The following is a 19,834-nucleotide window of genomic DNA, read 5'->3' on the forward strand; positions in this document are numbered from 1 at the left end:
TTTTGAACCCAAACCTGACCCGTCGGATAAAAAAATTAAACTATACCCAAACTTGAGATAGGATCCACTCGTTGGGTCCCCGAGTCTAATCACATCTATGACCACCCTTTGATAAATGATCTCTTTGTAGACAATCCCATAGTTTTATTATAAACTTATGTTAAGGTACGCATACATACGAGTAGTTTTTCATTATACTCAACTTTTTTTGGATACGCATATGTCTTTGTTTTATAATGATTTTTTTTTTAATAAAGACACTTTTCTTAATTAGAAAATAAATGATAAATATTTTCATAATAAAATAATGACATTTATGAGCCGTTAAAAACTGATCTACGTAGGTCATGTGACTATAATGTCGTTATTTATTATAGTAATAAATATTATTTATTATCTATGTATCTAAAATACCCCTAATGAGAAAGGGTCTTAAATATAATGAAATATTAGAGTACGTTAAGTACGTACTCACATGTATTACATGTATATCTTTTCGGTTAGGGATAGGTACAAAGGGTATTTCCGTCTTTTAAAAATCACATATAAGGGCGTTTCGGTCCCTTCACGTTAACAAAACACCCCTTCGAGCCTTAGCCAAAGCCACCAACTACAAGTTGCCGGGAAAGAAGCTCTCTCCGCCCCCTTCTCTCTCTCCCCTTCAAAACCGGCAGCGTATCTCGCTCTCTCCTAAAAAGCAGTCTCTCTCTCTCTCCTTTTGTCTATGATCTACCTCATCGTCACCACTTCTATAAATGGCTCCTTAATCTTATCTCGCTAAATTTTTTGCCCTTGTTTTCATCACTAAAAACCCTAGTTTCTCTGCAACTCAGTGAAGCTCCAGTTCTCGGCATCTGAGCTTAAAAAATCCCCTTATTTTTCCTCTGTTCTAAGGTTTTTGGCCCCCGATATTGTTCAGCAAGCAACTCTAATCTCTGCAGCAAGAGTCATACAAGAGGACCCTGAATTTGGATGCTCTGATTTGAGATTAGGTCATGGAGAGGACGGTGGGTGAGAAGTTCAGGTTAGGTCGGAAAATTGGGAGTGGATCTTTTGGAGAAATATATCTTGGTGAGCATTGATTTTTTGTTTTCATTTTTTTTAATTTAGTTTGCGTGAAGACATATGATCTAAAATAATTTCTTTTTATGATTCATTCTTATTGCCCCTTTTTTTGTCAGCTACTCATGTTGATACAAATGAGGTCGTGGCCGTGAAGCTTGTAAGTGTTTCTAATTTTGAAAGATGTGATCATTTTAATGCTTTGATTGTTACTTTTTTCTGTTCATGTTGATACGAATGAGGTCATGGCCGTGAAGCTTGTAAATGTTCATAATTTTGACAGATGTGATCTTTTTAATGCTTTGATTATTTCTGTTTGCAATTTTGTTTGCTTGGTGTATGTGATGGTACTGAAAATTTTGAATATATTTATTTGAAAGATCCATCACAGGTATCCTCAAGGATTTGATACGCTGAAATTGGATCCCTGGTTTTTATGTAGTATTGTAATTTTTTTTGAAAATCATTGGTATTTTGATTATTGGGAGTTATGTTATTATTTTAATTGTTGTGATGGTTTTATTTATTGGATATACATGGTGGTGGAGGTCTTATGGTTGAAATCCCAATAAAGAAGTGACTTTTCTTTTTCATTTTGACAAGCAAAATAAATATCAATGGGAAACAGATCATCATCATCATCCAAGCCTTATCCAACCATTTGGGGCCCGCTGCTAGTGGAAAACCTATCATTTTTTTTTTAAAAAAGTGGAGAACATTAGGTAGTTGATATAAATAAAGCGAATCTCAGTTAATTACATATTTTGAACTTCGCATAAGTTTTACAACATTGGGCTGTGGGGAAGTTCTAATTTTTCATTGCTTATGATTGGGTTTGTTATATTGGGAAATCTATGTCAAGTGCTGGAACTTAGGGAAAGTTAGTCTTTCATGTCACAAAGTAGTGGTTAATTGCTTGTATTTTACCTTTTCTTTTGTTCCCCTGAATTGGCCTCCCTTTCTGCTCCTGTAATTTGTTTAATGTTGTGAATGGATTTTTTATGAAATATTGAAGTAAGAAAGCATCTTCAATGGATGGCCTTAAGGGTTTTCAAGCCTCGCTGCTAGAAATTAATTCTTTTACTCAATCCTTTTATACCTTATTGTGTTTTGAAAAGGAATTCAGATTTTTGGGTATTTCTTTTAGGTATACTCGAAAATTTATTTTGGAAGTTTATTTGTTTAGTGTAGTATATTTTTCTAAGACTTAGTTATAGAGCGTGTATATATTCATTTTTGGGTCCCAAACATTAATTTCTATTCATCTTTTTTGTTGGGTTTCTCCAGAACTTTTTTTGTTGGTGACATAAAGATCGTTTACCGTGTGCCTGTTTTATCATCTTCAGGAGAGTGGGAAGACAAAGCATCCACAACTGCTTTATGAGGCCAAGCTATATAAAATTCTACAAGGAGGAAGTATGCACTACTCATCATACCTGCGCTTCTATTAACCTTATTTTGTTCTGCCTTTATAACCACTATTGTTATCACAAATGCTATCAATGGGTTATTTTAACAGGATTTTGTAGATGGTTCTTTTTAGGTAGTAATTTGTTGTTAACTTGTCATTTACAGATGCAAAGGGTATTTATTTATTAGAAGTCTCCTTTTATCATAAGATTTTATGTAAAGACGTGCTATAACTTAAAATGTAACATTTAATATTTTTAGTCTTTAACACATGTGAATGCTCTGGAATTCATGCTTCAGGGGCAAATTGATATGAACAGTGTGTGGAAGGGAAATTTCATTCCTGAATTGGATGTGTATTGTTGTGTTTGGATTTGGGTTGGGATAGGGCTTACTTGGTTGATTCTTTTTGAAGTACTTTCAGTGGCACAGAAAGAAATTATCCTTTGACTTTTGTTTGCCTGCTAATTATCCTTGAAATTTGTTCTCTTTTCCAGGTGGTATTGCAAATATACGATGGAGTGGGCTTGATGGAGAGTACAATGTCTTAGTGCTTGATTTGCTTGGACCAAGTCTTGAAGACTTGTTTGTCTACTGTGGTAGGAAATTCTCGTTGAAGACGGTCTTAATGCTCGCCGATCAGATGGTAATGTAATTCTTATGTATGAAGTGGATGATTTCCATATCGAGAATCTAATTCTTCAGTTTCTCATAGTTTCAATTAGCAGACTGCTGGTTTATCTCTTCAATTTCTGAACCTCTTCATCTCTGTATTTGACCCAATTGAGTCCAGATAACTAGAATAGAGTACGTTCACTCCAAAGGATTTTTGCATAGGGACATCAAGCCAGATAATTTCCTAATGGGTCTTGGTAAGAAAGCAAACCAGGTAATAGCTGTTTAAATATTCTCTCTTCCTATGTAGTACTCACAAGAATATGAATCCATAGAATGACTGGAACTCTGCTCTATAGGTCTACGTCATTGACTTTGGACTTGCAAAACGATACCGGGACTCCACAACCAATCGCCATATTCCTTACAGGTATTATGCCTTTCTTTTCAGCATTAAATTTAATGGCGTCCTCCATTGATTCACTTTACACCTGGTAACTATGGGCAGGCAATAAGTATTTATTTTTAATTGTCATCATCTCTTTCAGGGAGGACAAAAATCTGACTGGTACTGCACGTTATGCAAGTTGCAACACTCATTTGGGCATTGGTAAGCAGCCAAGCATTCTAACTTCAATTCTTTCAAGTTAGTAAAAGTTCTCTGTGATTTATTGTGTTTTGCTTTGTTGTTTTCAGAACAAAGCCGCAGGGATGACTTGGAGTCTCTTGGATATGTTCTTCTATATTTCCTAAGAGGAAGGTATCCCCCTTAGCTTGTCGTTGTCAAATCATCCAGAATTGGCTATGCAGTTATATGCAACATATGCTTGTTCCAAATATTAGCTCTGCACTTATTCCGTTTGGGTGTCAACGTTTCGTACAAATTGCACGATTTGACACTTGGATATCTAATCGTATTAGTTATGTTTTTGTTAAAAATTTGTCAACATCAGTCGATCACCTTTCTGGTAAAAAATTACTTGGTTCAAATTATTTGCCAATGCAACTGCATGTGTGGATTTTGGTGCAGTTCTGGTTGGTGCCTCCCTCCTGCCCTCTCTCCCTCTCTCTCTCTCACTCTTTCTTCTCTTTTCTTTTTTATATTATTGGAGAAATCCTTTATTAGTGGTTTCAGTAAATGTAATGATATTGCACTGTGAAGTTATTTATTGAATATATTTTTGTGTGTGCAATATAATGAAATTATAACAAATCCTCCAAGTTGATCAAATCATCAAACAATGGAATGCTACTAAGGATGAAAAGTTGTAATTAGCTTTCCTTATTTTCCCTCGATTGATTTTAAAAGCAAAATTTTTTATTTGCTTTCCTTCTGTGAAATACATTTATAACTTGCATGTGCTAATCACCGATGCCACACATGCAGCCTTCCATGGCAGGGTTTGAAGGCTGCAACAAAGAAACAAAAATATGAAAAAATATGTGAGAAGAAGTTGTCCACCCCAATTGAGGTATTGCCTTTCACTACTTTCTACGTTTCTCATGAGTTGTTCTTCCACGTTTGTGCTGACTTGTTCATTTGATCATACTGACTGAGGATATCATCTATTTCCAAGGTCTTATGCAAGTCTCATCCCGTGGAATTTGCATCCTACCTACATTACTGCCATTCTTTGACATTCGATCAACGGCCTGATTATGGCTTCTTGAAGCGGCTATTTCGTGACTTATTTTCACGTGAAGGTAAGACAATGAATAAAATTTTGACTCGTGGCTGTCCAGTTAGACATTACTTATATGCCAATCATGGAAAAAGTACATTATAATATCTGTGTGTTTTCTTCCTATTGTTTTTTAGATTTGGCTTTGGGTAGTCTAACCTATACAACTTGTTATCACTTTGAGATTCCTTTGTTACTTGTGAAAATGTCTTGAAAAAAATCTAATGTTTTGTTGATTTTTTCCCTATCTGTTTCATTGTGTTTCTTTTCACGAGTATAGATGCTAATGTTTACTTACCATGCATTTTGTTTAGTTGGGTTCGTATTCTTTTCTTAGATGGATATCTCGAATGTGTCTTTTCACATTACCTTCTTTGCTCTGAGTTCCTGAACATACTTACTTTGCACTGATGCAGAAGGTGAATGATGCATGATCATAGTTGATATGTCTTTTAAACCTTTTTGGAGCTTATTTCAAGTGGCATTTGTTACTGTTGACTTTTGGGAGTTTTCATAGAAGATTACTAGAATTCAAGTCTCTTAAACAGCGCACTATTTTGATTTCTTTTGTTATTAATTCAAGTGAAATGAATGTATATGCCATTTACTTTCTGCTTTTATTCACTTGCTGCTCACATCATGTTTCTTTCTTGATTACTGACAGGATATCAGTTTGATTATATATTCGATTGGACCATCCTCAAATACCAACAAGCCCAGAGAACGAAGACTCATCAGCGATCATCTGTTAGTACTTTTGATTCTGTGCATTTTAGAAGTGAAATATGCAAATCCCATATGTATTGTTGATTGGTGATTTTGTTTGCCTGGAATTTTGTTTCAAGAGTGAATATTTATAAAGTCTTCTGGTATCTTGGTTTTACTTCTTTTTACATATCATTTGACTTCCTCTCGCACATTGGTACGACACCTATTTGTTTGTTGAATCTTTAAGTTCTATTAGTTCTTAAATAAGAAATGGTGTTTGCGTATTCAGCCAATATCTGGAGGGAATAGCAGCCGAGCTGTGCCGCTGGATGCCGGCAATCATATAGGTAAGAAATATCCTCAGTAAAGTGATACATCCAATGTGGAAGAATTTTTTGCTTTTTAGATCTGACCATCCTAACTGATAAGTAGTACATTTCTGGAAAGCTAGAATGTATATAAGTTAGACCTAAAATTTACACTGTCCATTTTCCAGTTTCCAACAAATTTTTTTCCAATATTATGTTTTTCTTCGTCGACATAATCTTTGTCTTAATTTCATGTGCAATAAATTAATTAATTTTTAATTTTTTGTTTTGTCCTTATGTTCATTGCTATTGTTATTCCTAGTATCAATGCTGTCTTCATTTATTTCCAGAGAAGACATTATGGCCTTGACTCATGCTCATGCAACTGCAATGTAATTTGTTCGATTTGTTATCTGTTTAGCCTGAGGATTAACGGTTAGAGTGATTTTGTTCTTGTTGGTTGATTATTTTGATCTTATATCCAGGGGATAATAATGTTTCTAATCTTGCTGAGGTGGCTGATCGATTTGGTACAAGTAATGGTGCTCGTCCTGCGATTCGGATGCAATTTAAACCATCGAATGATAGAACTTTCGGCATTGAGAATGCTCATCTAGAGAAGACTGTAAGTTACACAACAAGCTACATTACTAAATTAGAAATCCAAATTCATCTTTCCCCAATACAATTTTTTTTTTCTGGTTACCTTGTGATACTTTGCATTTATATTTGCCAAATAGACATTGCTTTGTGCTTTCTCTAATCCCTGGGAAAATGCATTAAGATTGACAACTGTGATTTTTTTGTACTCAATTGTATTCAATGGTAATGAGGATACCAAGGGTGGTTGTTTTATGGATATGATGTAGCATGGGGATAACTATGCTTTGCTTGGTAACGTTTCATAGTTTTATATTTGAATCTGTATTATCCAATTGAATTCTTTTCTGTTTTTCCTGATCGGTTTTTGGCTAACTTCACATCTTTTCTTGTTCTAGAGAGTGGGAGCTCTGGTTGACAAAGGACCCATGCCTTCTACATCATTTGCTCCACCAAGTACGTCAAAGAGAAATTTTATGAGTATAAAACCTGTGAAGCCAACTGAAATTTCCAATTCGGTTCGTGCAATAGGTGGCAATAGTGGTCCTTCAAGCAGCTGGCTTCCTTCATTGCAACGCACTTCCTCTTCAAAAAGAATGGTACATTAATATGCCCTCTCAGCTACTATTTTTTGCAAAGCCTATGCTTCTGCTCTAGTGCCCCAATTAATTTTTAAATGCGATGTTTTCCCTCAACAAAAATTCCGTCAATTTTTTTTTTTTTTTTTGCATGCGATGTTGGAAGGGAAATTATGAACTGGTATCCATTGGGTCATCACTTTCTATCATTTCATACGATCTTGATGATACGAATGATTATGGTTTTCGATAATCCATTGGATTATTGAATACTTCTAATTTTCGGTCTTTTTTTCGGGATGCAACAAGTGTATTATAATTCAGATTCAAGAATGTCACATTTAATTTACAAGGTGGGACGTATTCTTTCAGGAGTGAATATATGAAGAAAAGAAGAATATAAAGGGTTTCAAATTCTCTTGCTGTGAAGTACCTGCAAATTTGTCACTTCAAAGGGCCCCACTTTGTGGATATCAACGAGCATACTCTCTTTCTCTTAAGGTGACTACAGATACAATTTGGCCGGCTACTAAAGTTGGGCCCACTCAAAGTTCAGTTGCTGTTCCCCACTTAAGTTGCTGCTGTTAACTCACTCCAGTCGCCGGTTTTGTCGTCCCTGTAGTATTTACATTCTTCTGTTAATAGATTATCATGGTTTTGTTGTAATCTGGCTTCCTTTGGGACGGCCACTTGTGTCTAACCTAATTGATTAGGAAAACCAAATTTAAATGTCTATTTTCGCTATTATGCTGTATTTTTAATGAAAAACAATGGATGGAACAGTTTTACACCTTCAATCTTTAAGTCGTTTAGTCTCTGAAAAGAACTCAATACAGTAGTGTTTCAGGTACCGGGCCTTGCATGCTTTTCTATGTATTGGACATCCTTCAGGTTTATCTGTGCTTCTCTTTATGAGGTAGTTCAACCTTCTTAAGGAAATTCTGATCAGTTTTTTTATTAAGTTGATTCTATTGTGCAAAATGCTTATGGATCCCATTTCCTTTTTATCTCATCTTCTGTACACGTGTTTTCTACTCTCCAGAACATGATGTTGCGTGAGAACCACAGAAGGTAAACGTTTCATTGAGGAGTACAGGTCAAGTTGTGATTCCAATTTGTATATAGAAACTATTGGATCACTTGTTGCCATTTAGGTGTAGATTTTGCAATTGGTTGATTTATTTCAGCACAAATGCACATTATGCTTCCTTGGATATAATGATAGTGGTTTGATGAACTATGGGCTTCTCTACCTACCCCATAAAAGAAAAGAACTATGGGCTTCTCCGAAATGAAATACGCAGAAATTACTCCTGAAAGGAATCTGGGGATTTTGATGTGCCATTGTGCTTGATGATTAAACCATATGCAGAAATTACTCCTTAATGGAAGATGGTGAACAATGCTTTCTAATGTAAAATAGTATCACAACATTTTCCAGGAAAAAGAGAAGCATAAGGCCTGCATTCTTTATGACCAGCCCAAGAAAGTGAGAAAAAGAAGGAACTCTTAACAAGGTCTCTCCAATTGGTATAACCACTTGGTTTCCCCACTTGCAGTCCATGGAGTTCAATCGTTTCTAACTTCACAGGTATTGAATATGCTAATTTTTTTTCGATAGCTGACTTCATTCATAGGTATAAAACTTGCATGGAGTCTTTGTTTTTCTTATTTAGCAGCTTTCAATGATCTTTGAGTAGCCCTTTCAACCTGCCAACCTAGGTCGCGAGCCGAGGTGCTTGACTTGTAAAGAGAATCAAGCTTGAGTAATATGTTCTGGTGTGGCATTCCTAGCCAAGCTGCACCCACTAGCTTGATAATTAGACATGCCAAGATCAAGCATAAAAAAGTTTGGCTTAAGCTTGTCTACTATATTATACATATAATATACTTGTCTATTTTATTATATGCATAGTATATATAAAGGAAACAATACATATTATGGTATATGGACCTCACCTCAAAAGGGAAAATCATCTCAAGCTATCCTATTTACCATATAGATATGTATTCCATGTAGCCGAGTTTGTTCTGAGCTTGTTTCTTAACAAGCCAACCCAAGGCCAAGGTCAAACCTTCCCTTGATCTAGCTGAGCTTAGTCTTGGTGATTGAGGCTCCAGTCAAGATCAAGCTGGTCCTTCACCCAATGGAAGCGTGGCTTGCACATGCTGAAGCTCACCATGGCTCTGCTGGTTGGCTCCCCTTTCTTTAAAATTTTTGATATTTGTAATTTGAGCTGTATTTCCCCCCCTTAATGTTTTTAGGGTGTGGTTTAAGAAGTTAGTCCAAGTTGACTTGAGTGGCTGGTTCAAGTCAGTTTGTCCTTTTGGGAGTCCAATTTATTTAAGGAAAAGTATATAAAGAGACCATTTATTTTTGGTAAAAAGAAGTTACAAGTACTCTTGTCCGTCAGATTTCAAATCGGGTGGTTGTAAGAGTGCAAATTACTTAGGTTCAAAGGTCAAAAGAAAAATTTATCGAATTTTATAAAGCACTTCAAGCCATTCAATTTCACATCTAATGGTTACGAGTAATTGCAACCTCTTTGTAATAAAAGTAAATGGTCTCTTAGTATACAATCCCTTTATTTAATATCAGTCACACAATATGCATAATTGATAGGGTGGTCAAATATTGTGTTGATGATATGAAGCACAATAAATTGTTTATAAAGATATCTAGGAAATCATTGTAGACTAGCATCTTTTGGATAGTTTTCCACCAAAATAACTAAAAAAAGGAGCAATGCCACCAACTCGACTTATTGACTCAAGTTTTTTTTCTTGAGTCCAATTTTGAACTTGTTATGCCTTGATTCAGAGAGTTAATGGTGTTGTGGATGCATTTGTACCTTGATTGTGTTCTTTGCACTTGATGAAAATATCTTCATGGAACCTACTTTAAGTTTCATTTCTCCATGAATCTAAAGTTTGAAAACCTATCTTTTTTAATAAAGATTCTTATTAATTATATCTTCCAGCCCCTGATACCAATTTTATCCAATTTTTTAACCTAAACAAATTTGTAAATGACATCCTCTTCTAAACTCCCGTCTCTCTCTACATGTTTCTCTTCTCTCTCTATATACGTTTCTCTCACTGGGACCCAGCGTTCACCATGGTCTCCGAGTTTTTGAAGAATAAAAAAACACCATATCCTCCCTCTGATCTGTTACGTTTGAACACATATTTTCTATTGGAACCATGTTTACAGTTGTCAACCAAGCTCCCAAACCAGATTCTAACACTTCTTTATCACATGGTTCTTAATTAAAATATCTTTTGTAAACTTAGAGTTAACACCCTCTATCTTCATTGGATCAAAAGCTCTAATATGTTGTTATAACAATTCAGAATCAACGACTGGATACCCCCTCATTGCAAAATTATACGAGAGCCCCCAACCCTCACCCAATAAAACATAATTTTGAATATTCGACCTCTCAAAATAATACAGTAAATTCATTGCATTTGCCTTAGAAATCCTATAACTATTACAGTCCTATGATTCTGAAAATTGAGGAAAGAAGACAATTTGGGAGAAAGATAGAAAGGGAAAAGAAGCTCTTCAGAAAATTTGGAGCACAACTATTATGGTCCTCTCATTTTGAAAGTTGGGGAAAGCCGACAATTTGGGAGAAAGATAGAAAGAGAAAGAGGCTGTTCTAAAAATGGGAGAGAGGGATTTTGGAAATGAAAAGAAGACAATTTGGAGAGAACGGTAGAAAGAGAAAGAGGCTCTTGTCAAAATAGAGAGAGAGGCTCTTCCATAGAGAACCAGAAAGAACCCTTGGCCATGGTGGAGCTGCCTCTGACCATATCCAACAGCTCTGTTGACCCCTCATCCACGAAGAAGAATCTTAGCCGTTGGTCCTCCTCCATCCCTACCCCTCAATGACTGATTCCTGGACTCAGTGTCTGGCAAGTACTTCAAACTTTCGCAGCAGAGCTCCACCCCCGTAATCGAGCTCCATGCAAGGACATAGAGAGAAATAAAAGCAAAATAGAGAGAGAGAGTAGGGAAAATACAGAGAAAGAGAGAGGGTGGTTTTGTTAGATCACGGGGACATAGAATAAAGTAATAAATTATATACCTAAAAACCAGAAATAATCCTCATTGGTTTCTCATAACCAACTATCTGATCCAAATCTGGTGTCCAGCTTTCCAAGCTAGTTAGAGAGAGAAAGAGGGAGAGTGATTTCTCTCTCCTCCACAAAAATGTGGCAGGGGAAGTAGAAAGGCCTCTGATTCAAACAAGCCGCAGTTCATGCTTCACTTCTTTTTCTCCTTTCAGTTGCTTTCTGTCTCTTTAATGGGAGCCCATGCTATGTCCGAGCGTGCAATCAATTCTTATGGGGAAGAGAGAGGGTGAGAGACACAGGGGAGAGAGAGAATGCGAAAATAGGGAGAGAGAGATTTAGTTATGGGGAAGAGAGAGAGACACGGGGGAGAGAATGCAAAAATAGGGAGAGTAGTTACGAGGAGGAGAGAAATTGAGAGACGCGGAGGAGAGAGAAGGGGAAAATAGAGAGAGATTTAGGAGAAATCACTTGACGAGAGAGAAATGATAGGTTTTTTTTTACATTTGTTTGGGGTAAATAAATAGGTTTAAAGGAGATAAAGTTAGCTTAGAGGGTTAAAAGATGCAAAACTTAGAATTGTTATGATCCAAGATATGTTTTGAAACTTTAGGTTTATTGAGATATAAAACTTAAAAAAAGAAGGTATGGAGATATTTTCTCTTCTTTATATCTAACGGCACTCATGTCTCTGAAAATGCATTGGTTACTGTAGCTGTCAATTTCTTCCTATGCCTGTTGACTATAATGAAATAGAAGCGAGGTTTACCATTTTCTTTTGGGAATTGTCGACTCATGGACTGTATTTATTGTGCATATATGCTTTGATATAACTGTACTGGAACTCCCACAAAATCTGCAAGGAAAATTTTGAATGAGCGCGTGTGCAGTGCTTCTGCTGGAGCAGAAGGTAATTCTTGCTCCTTCTCTTCATGTGAAAGTCTGGGATCTGCTTTAGTGTCACTAAGGGTCATGTGAAAGTTTGGGATCTACTTTAGGTCACTAAGGGCGTGTTTGATAAGTAGAAGTTTCTGGAAGTGGATATTAAATGTCCCATTTCATGTTTGATGTTACGGAAAGCTGTAAAGTGGAAAGGTGACTTTCCATGCATCTGTTTTTTCAGTGTTAAAATGGGTTCATTTTTGGAAGACCTATCTTCCATAAAAAATAATGAAAAAGCAGTCTTTCATAATTTGTGGGAGAGTCCTTTCCACTTCCAAAAACTCCATACGTCAAACACACTCTAGAGTATTTTCTAAACCACCCCCCTCTAACAAAAAAAAAGAAAAAAAAACGAAGGAAAAAGAAGAAATTTATTGAGTTCCTTGATTTCTAAAAAATAGAACACCTAGATCTGAGTTTTGGATGGTTTTGAGGTCAATCGTAAGATGTGATTTGTTCACGCACTTTCATAGTATATTGAATTACATCCCTATAATTTTGGGTCCTAAAAGTATTCCTAACTGGTTTTTTGGAGGGAGTAATTGTTTAAAAGCTATTATTTGTACTGGGAGTTGAGCGTTTATATTTCTTTTAATGTGTCTGCTCATATTGTATGAAAAGCTATTATTTGTACTGGGAATTGTGCGTTTATATTTTTTTTAATGTGTGCTCATGTTGTATGCATTCTTTTTAAGTTTTTCTGGACACGTTGTCATTTATATCTGAACGTCTTGATGGCAGTAAAAACTTAGTAGAACCTCTGGGGATATCACGGAGAGAGCTGGAAACTGTCATTTATATCTGAACCCCTTGATGGCAGTAAAACTCAGTCCAACCTGTGTGGATGTCACAGAGGGAGGGAAAGGGGTGTTAAGGTTGTTCTCGATGATACATTGTGTGTGTGTGTGAGAGAGAGAGAGAGAAGAGGCATTGGTAAAAGTGGTTTGAGTGGTGAGAAAGATGGGCGGGTGAAAGTGGTTTCAAGGTTGTTTTGGAGAGAGAGAGAGAGAGAGAGAGAGAGAGAGAGAGAGGTAAATATGGTTTGAGTAGTGAGAGAGAAAGGGGCAAAGGTAAAGTCGTTTTCAGTTTCTTTTGGGTGTTACATTATGGTTTAATAGGTAGCCATCAAAACGAACATGATGATTTTAAGGGGCAGTGATTCTTAACAAACCATGTACGAGAGATGGGAGGAGAGAGAGAAGGGGGGGGCAGGGCATGGGTAAAAAATGGTTTTAATGTGCTGAGAGAGAGAGAGAGAGAGAGAGAGAGAGAGAGAGGCATTGGTTAAAATGGTTTTAAGGTGGTTTTGGGCGTTAGATTATGATTTAATAAGTACACATTAATAAATGATGGTTTAGGGGCAGTTATGTGTGTATGAGAGAGAGAGAGGGGCACGCACGCAAGCATGGGTAAAAATGGTTTAAAGGTGGTTTTGGGTGTTACATTATGATTTAATAAGTACACATTAAAACCAGGAAAAAGTTTATATAGAGCCGAGGTTCTAAACTATCAAATTAGAGCCCATCTAAAAAATTTTACTAGAAGATGTTTTGATGCTCAAACATCTACAAATTGATCATTTAGACGTCAAGACGCATGGACATGAGGAAAACATAGATTTCAAGTTTTGGAAATAGCGTATCGTGCCAATCTTGAAGATTTTCAAGTTTTCATAGATCTGTTTGATCGATATTATTTTTAAAGTTTTAAATTTTATAAATAAAGATGAAAATGTATTTTAAGGCTACCCTTAACCACAACACTATTTGAAGGTGGGTTTCATTTTGATTGTTTAAAGCTTTGGCTCCATACAAACGGTACGCTTAAAACAAACATGATAGCTTAGGGCAATTATTCTTAACCAGCCATGTACTCCCATTTTATTTGATAGGCCATGTGAGCCAAATGAACTTAAAATTTATCAATTGGATGTATCTAATGGAATGCAATATACACTTACCTAGATTGTTACTTTCTTATCTTTGTTATCTTGTTACAATTTCTGAATTTTGTTTCTAGTTTCCTATGTTTAGTGCCAATGGTGTTGAAATAAGTTTGGCACTCAGTATACGAGCAGGATTAAGAAGATCTCATGCATATTTGCTTGGGGATAGCCACTTTTAATTTGTGTGAGTCCAATTGATCTTAGGAGTTTTGTGGGGTGAGAGATCTGAACATTTTATTATTAAGATTAGCCATTATAATTTAAAGGATGGTGCATAACTTTATCCAGTTTCCTAAACCTTTATCCCATAAAAAAAAAAGATAAAAAAAATACAAGATACAATTTATGTTGTAAAAAACTCTCTTCTTATTCATCTCTTTTAGAGTTCCTAATATCTTAATACTCACATAGCATATCTGGTTTTCAATTTGACTTGGTCAAACAAGATGTCAATATTTTAAAACATGCAACATGTCCATAAAAAGAGGACTACCTCTTAAGTGGGTTGTGCACACACGCTAATCCCAAAGAGGCAATGGTCCTCCCCACACATATTTAATTTTCAAAATACAATTTTGGTTTTTGGAATTTGTGAAATAGAATTTTATTTTTATCTGAATATTAAATATTGAAAATCGATTTTTTTTTTTAATTTTATAAATTCATTTTGTCAAAATAAAATATCCAAAAATATCTAAAAATTTAAATAATCATTCTAAAAATAAATTATTATAAAAAAAATATAATCAAATAATTTAAATGGGAATAAGATTCTTCTAAGTTTAAGATTTTAATTTATTTTGAAGCACTTCATCTTCTATTGTGGATTATAATCCACATTTGCTTTTTCAAATTGACCTAGTAGTTCTCATGATCTATAGATGGATTCACAAACTGGCCCAGCAGTTCCCATGACCCACAGACCAACGTAGTCATGATTGGGCTTTTAAAGTCAGCCAATAGGCAAGGAGATATTATCTCAATCTATGGATTTCAGGTTCTTCTTTATAGATGAATCCATTTGTTACAAAGACTAGATGTAACCACATCTTTATGGTGCATAAGGGTAGTCTCTCGCATATTTGCATGTTGCACCCTCAATAATGTATTGCTTTCCTACCACGACTATCATATGCATATGCTGTGTGATGGTCTAGTGATGAGGCTTTGACCCTCGTCTTTAGAGGTCAACCATCACACACAAGGGTCACATTGTCCCTAGGTTCATTCCTCTGCACAACTTTGACCTCATCAAGGGATAACCTGTAAATCCTCCTCGATTTTATTTTCATGCCCAGGTAAATAGGGGCTTTCCAACTTGATTGGTCTAACTCATAAAACTTAGTAGTATTGGCAAATAGCATTTGCCTATCTCGGTCTTTCTGGACCATAATCTCTTGGTCGCTCTGGACCATAATCTCTTGGTCCTTCAGGTTTATACTCCTAGTGGAGTTCTTGGTTCTGCTACATTAGATATTAATTGCATGCTCTCATAAGGCCTTTAATGGCCGCAGAAACCCTATATAAATAAGTCGGTCCCCGTCGATTCTCCGTCCATAATACCGATTTCCATCTTAGATCGGTGGTATGTAAAACACTGTCTCAAACAGAGTGATATGATCGTGCTTCTAGTACAAGTGATTGTTTAATACTATTCAATTGTTTTCTTTTCAAATTCTTAATCTTTATTTTGACGGTAACCATTGCATATTTTAGGGGTATGTTTGGAAGACAATTAATGTTATCCAGAATATACCATCTTGTCTAAATTAACATGATATAGATAATTTTATTTCGTTAGTTGTTCGATATGTATCTTAAATAATATTTAATTATTTAATATATTTTTAGTGATTTTCAACTACTTCGAGCTATTTGGCAAAAATATGATTTTCAGCAAATGAACAAAGTAAGAATATAACTGTTTAAAAACTCTTATAAGTTTATCTTGTATAAATTTATAATAGACGCTACTAAACAACAGATACTTTGTTATCAAAATTTATTTGATTAAACAGTAGATTTTTTGTTATAACAAGTACGTAATACGGACCCGAAGCTTTTAACATTGCCTCTCTCCCTTGTACCCTGAGGATCTTAAACAGAGAATCATCTGACCTGAAAAACTTTTTCTTGGTTAAATTTGCTAGGATCTGTCCTTACAATGGAGGACATTTTACTGTTGCGGTTAGAAAACATACCAGTTTTATTACTGGATAGAGTGGTACAAACTGGTGGAACACTGTAACCATGTATAATTCATTATAGAGAAAAAATAGGTAGTAAGTAGAAGAATAGTGCAAGAGAGAGGATCAAGTATTATGTAGAAACACAGTCCTAGAGAGAAAATAAAGTTACCCGACATAAATTCAACATAAATTATTTTGCTTGTTTGGCTCTGTCTTATTTGTGCGGACTGGGTAGTGGTGGTAGCACCTCCATACCTAGTCATCATGTTATGGTTTTTAATCTTATTGACATCATCTACTAACACTTCAAAAAGGAAAAAAAAAAAAACCTACCAACACCTTTAAAAAAGCTAACTCCCTAATCTATACGAAAAACAGGGAAGGGGCTTGTCGTCCCCACTGAATTACCCAAAAAAAAAAAAAAAAAGACATAGATTGGAAATGCATTAATTTTTGTGTTAGCTTTCTAGGAATTGAAAGAATGACATTCTTTAAGCTCCCTAATGCTTTTTCCTTAGACCAAAATCATGGAAAATATTGAATTTAGAGATTTTCATAAAAAAGAAAATCATCATCATCATAGATCATCATAGCCTTTTTTTTTAATTAATTTAGATCGGCTACATGAATCTTGATATGTTATTATGTTTTATTAAGGGCATACCTTCAGGGAGGCTATAAGTTCCAATATCTTTTATCACTACTTCCAACTATGTCTTTTTGAGCTCACTTTTTACCATTTTTGAGCTTTCAATTTAAACTAACTCACAACTCCTAACAGATGTTGTACCGGGTATGCGTTAAAACTTATCATGAATCTTGAGCCTACAATATCAAAAAAAAATAAATAAATAAAAAAATTACGTGTTAAGAATGGCCCAAGTATCTACATTGAATATGACGATTCATTGTAGCCCGGTTGGGGACAGGCTAGGGTGATTCTCTAGAGAGAAAATAACATTGAGTTATAGGACTACTATTTAAAAAAAAAGGAGAAAAATTATAAAATTCAATTTTATAAAAATTCAAAAACTGGAAAATATCAAATTGTGAGTATCCATGTTTGTGGTCACCAATGAAATAACTAAAACCACCAATGAAATAACAAAAACACGTGAAACTTTATGTACACGTATTGATTCCGCTAAACTATGGAGGTATAGCAACTTAGTAAGAGAAAACCATGAATGTAGAGAGAAAAAATGGGTGGGAGAGAATCTCTACCCAAAGCTTCAAGCAAATTCCTATATTTTTAAAAGGAAATTATATAAAATGAGTGCAAAATGGCACACCCTAACTGACGTAATTGAAAGTTTACCGGCAACCAATATTCAACAAATACAGCTAAATTTTAGAGAGACAAAATTTGAGAAGTAATCTACCATAAGAAAGCACTCACGTAGGGATCTTAGCCTCACCACACACTATAGGTACAAAGAGAAGAAAAACCTACAAGAAGGTGCTCTCAATCTTTTCTATTAGAATCTCAAAATACTGTAGAGAACTCTTTGTATATTGATTGATAAAGAATATACAAGACCCCGTATAAATATATAGCTAATAACAGTTCTCGATAAATACCAACAGTTATTGATAATTACTAACTAATCTTATTATAATCAAAAGATGTCTAAACACCTAATTTTATCAAAAAATATATACCTATACATATACATATCCATACTGATATGTATCTGTAATGATGTATATCAATACGAACATGATACATATCCATACGTTGCACTTCTTTCAAATTCAATATGCTTTGACACAAAGCAACTGGAGTTTGAACAATACTAAGTTGTAAAAATGAGTAGTGATCTCCAAATGCATAGCGTGGTCAAGAGAAGCAGTAGTTGCCATGCTCAGATTGCTTGACCAAGCAGAAGCAGTAGTTGCCATGCTCAGATTGCTTGACCAAGCAGCACAAAAGCTGCAAACCTTAGAAACAAACAACCTCAACATTCTTTGTGTGTATGTGGATTTATAGGAACCAGTTGGGTCCAACCCGATCTGATCCCATAAAGTCTTAGATAGACCTAGACCAAGGCACAACAATCCCAAGTTGGGTTTGTTGAGGATTAATGTCTTGTATTATGAGGAAATAGATCTTCAAAGGTGGAGTAAAAAAGACGACTCTGGAGGGCCATTAAAAGCCCGAAGGGCTTGAGAATTTGGATATATCTGTACATAAGATTCGATATATCTGGAACTTAATATATATCCATACAAGGGTATTTCGGTAATATGTATTCGATATATCTGGGACTTAATATATATCCATATAAAGATATTTCGGTAATTTGTACCATTTATCTGAGACTCGATATATATTGTTGCGATTGGGGGTTCATCTAGGGTTAAGGGCAAAACGCTGATTGCTTTGTAATCAGAGAGACGTGAGGAAGAGAGCTTTCGTAACCCTATTCTCCATTGTCAGTAAAGAAGTTCTCATATCCCGTGGATGTTGGCACGCTGCCGAACCACGTATATCATTGCGTTGTGGTTGGTTGTCTCTTTCTTTTGTGTTTTGTTTCTTCTTTCTAGTTTTCGTTCATTGCTTTTCGTTTCTACAGGGTCAACCCCTTGGGTCGAATGGTTGACCTGATTGCCATTGCTGCACACTTGTTTGTCCAAAGACGTTATAAATCAAATTTGGTTTATATGTGAAATCTCAAATATATTTGGAAGGAAAAGTATACAGTCAGTCTATTAATCTTTGGTACAAGGTGGTCATAAGTAATCTTATATATTGAATGTGAAATGAGATAGTTGCATTCAAAAAGAAAGTTTATCGAACTTTATGACACACGCAAACTATCAGTTATTACATCGGATGGTTGCAAATAATTATGACATCATTGTATCAAAAGTAAATGATCTCATTGTATACAATCCCTATTTGGAAACTCAGGTATTAGGTTTGGTTATTTATGGGAACCTTGGGCGCTAAATGGAGTCCATAGTTGTGATAGAAGACATATCCTAACTTCCTAAAGTTTATAAGGAAAATTATAGATGCATCTTAAAATAAACTTTGTAGACATCCTACCTCCCAATACTTTTAGAATCATACTTTCATCCCTAACACTAACACTGTTTTTTCTTGTTTTTACCTCCCAGTTAAAAAGTCAACATATTTGATAATAAACTACACTTCCCCTCTCTCTCTTTACCTCTTTGCCCGCCTTCTCTTTCTTTCTCTCGCTACCTGCCCTCTTTCTCTCTCTACCCATGGGTAGAGAGAGAAAGAGGGCAGGTAGCGAGAGAAAGAAAGAGAAGGTGGGTAGAGAGAGAAAAAAAGAAGGCGAGTAGAGAGCTAGACTGGGTAGAGAGAGAGAAAAGGTAGTTTGGTCTCAAATATATTGACTTTTGACTAGGGGCTAAAAGCAAGACAAAATAATATTGAGTTTGAGAGAGTGATGCTAAAAATATTGGGGGGTGGGATGTCTATAAAATTAATTTTCCTAAGTTTTTACATCAATTTTTATTCAATCTAACCGCTTCTTAACTCTTCCATTCTCTTTCCTAAAATCCCTCTCTATTCAAAACTTACCACTCTCCTTCCTCCCCCTCTCTCTCTCTATCTCAATATCTCTCTCCCTCTCTCCGTTATCCTCCTATCTCTCTGTATCTCACTCCCTCTATCTCCATATCCCCACTCTATATCTCTCTATATCTCACTCCCTCTATCTCCATATCCCCACTCTTAGGC

General features: G+C 35.4%; 1 protein-coding gene across 8 annotated transcripts; it reads left to right on the forward strand.

The window, feature by feature from the left end:
• Positions 1-956: 956 nt before the first annotated feature.
• CKL4 (casein kinase I-like 4) lies at positions 957-13,155 on the forward strand. Of its 8 annotated transcripts, XR_016055572.1 has the most exons (20): positions 957-1,071; positions 1,182-1,222; positions 2,409-2,478; positions 2,970-3,118; positions 3,266-3,361; positions 3,447-3,517; positions 3,636-3,697; positions 3,784-3,847; positions 4,475-4,559; positions 4,665-4,791; positions 5,434-5,516; positions 5,767-5,824; positions 6,271-6,410; positions 6,784-6,984; positions 7,336-7,464; positions 7,811-7,879; positions 8,006-8,034; positions 8,405-8,554; positions 11,907-11,953; positions 12,727-13,155. XR_016055572.1 is itself a non-coding variant. In XM_006833349.4 (15 exons), exons 1-15 carry the CDS (start codon positions 996-998, stop codon positions 7,339-7,341), a joined length of 1,329 nt encoding a protein of 442 aa, XP_006833412.1. In that variant the 5' UTR covers positions 957-995; the 3' UTR covers positions 7,342-7,760. The 8 variants fall into 8 exon arrangements, 2 of the variants coding, with proteins under 2 accessions (XP_006833412.1, XP_088722868.1); XR_016055571.1 differs by having other exon boundaries at positions 8,405-11,953; XR_002279691.2 differs by lacking the exons at positions 11,907-11,953; positions 12,727-13,155 and having other exon boundaries at positions 7,800-7,879; positions 8,405-10,989.
• The last annotated feature ends 6,679 nt before the right edge of the window (positions 13,156-19,834 follow it).

Source organism: Amborella trichopoda, chromosome 5 (genome assembly GCF_054954075.1).
Source record: "Amborella trichopoda isolate Santa Cruz 75 chromosome 5, AtrichopodaSantaCruz75HAP2 v2.0, whole genome shotgun sequence".
NCBI classification, from domain to species: domain Eukaryota; kingdom Viridiplantae; phylum Streptophyta; class Magnoliopsida; order Amborellales; family Amborellaceae; genus Amborella; species Amborella trichopoda.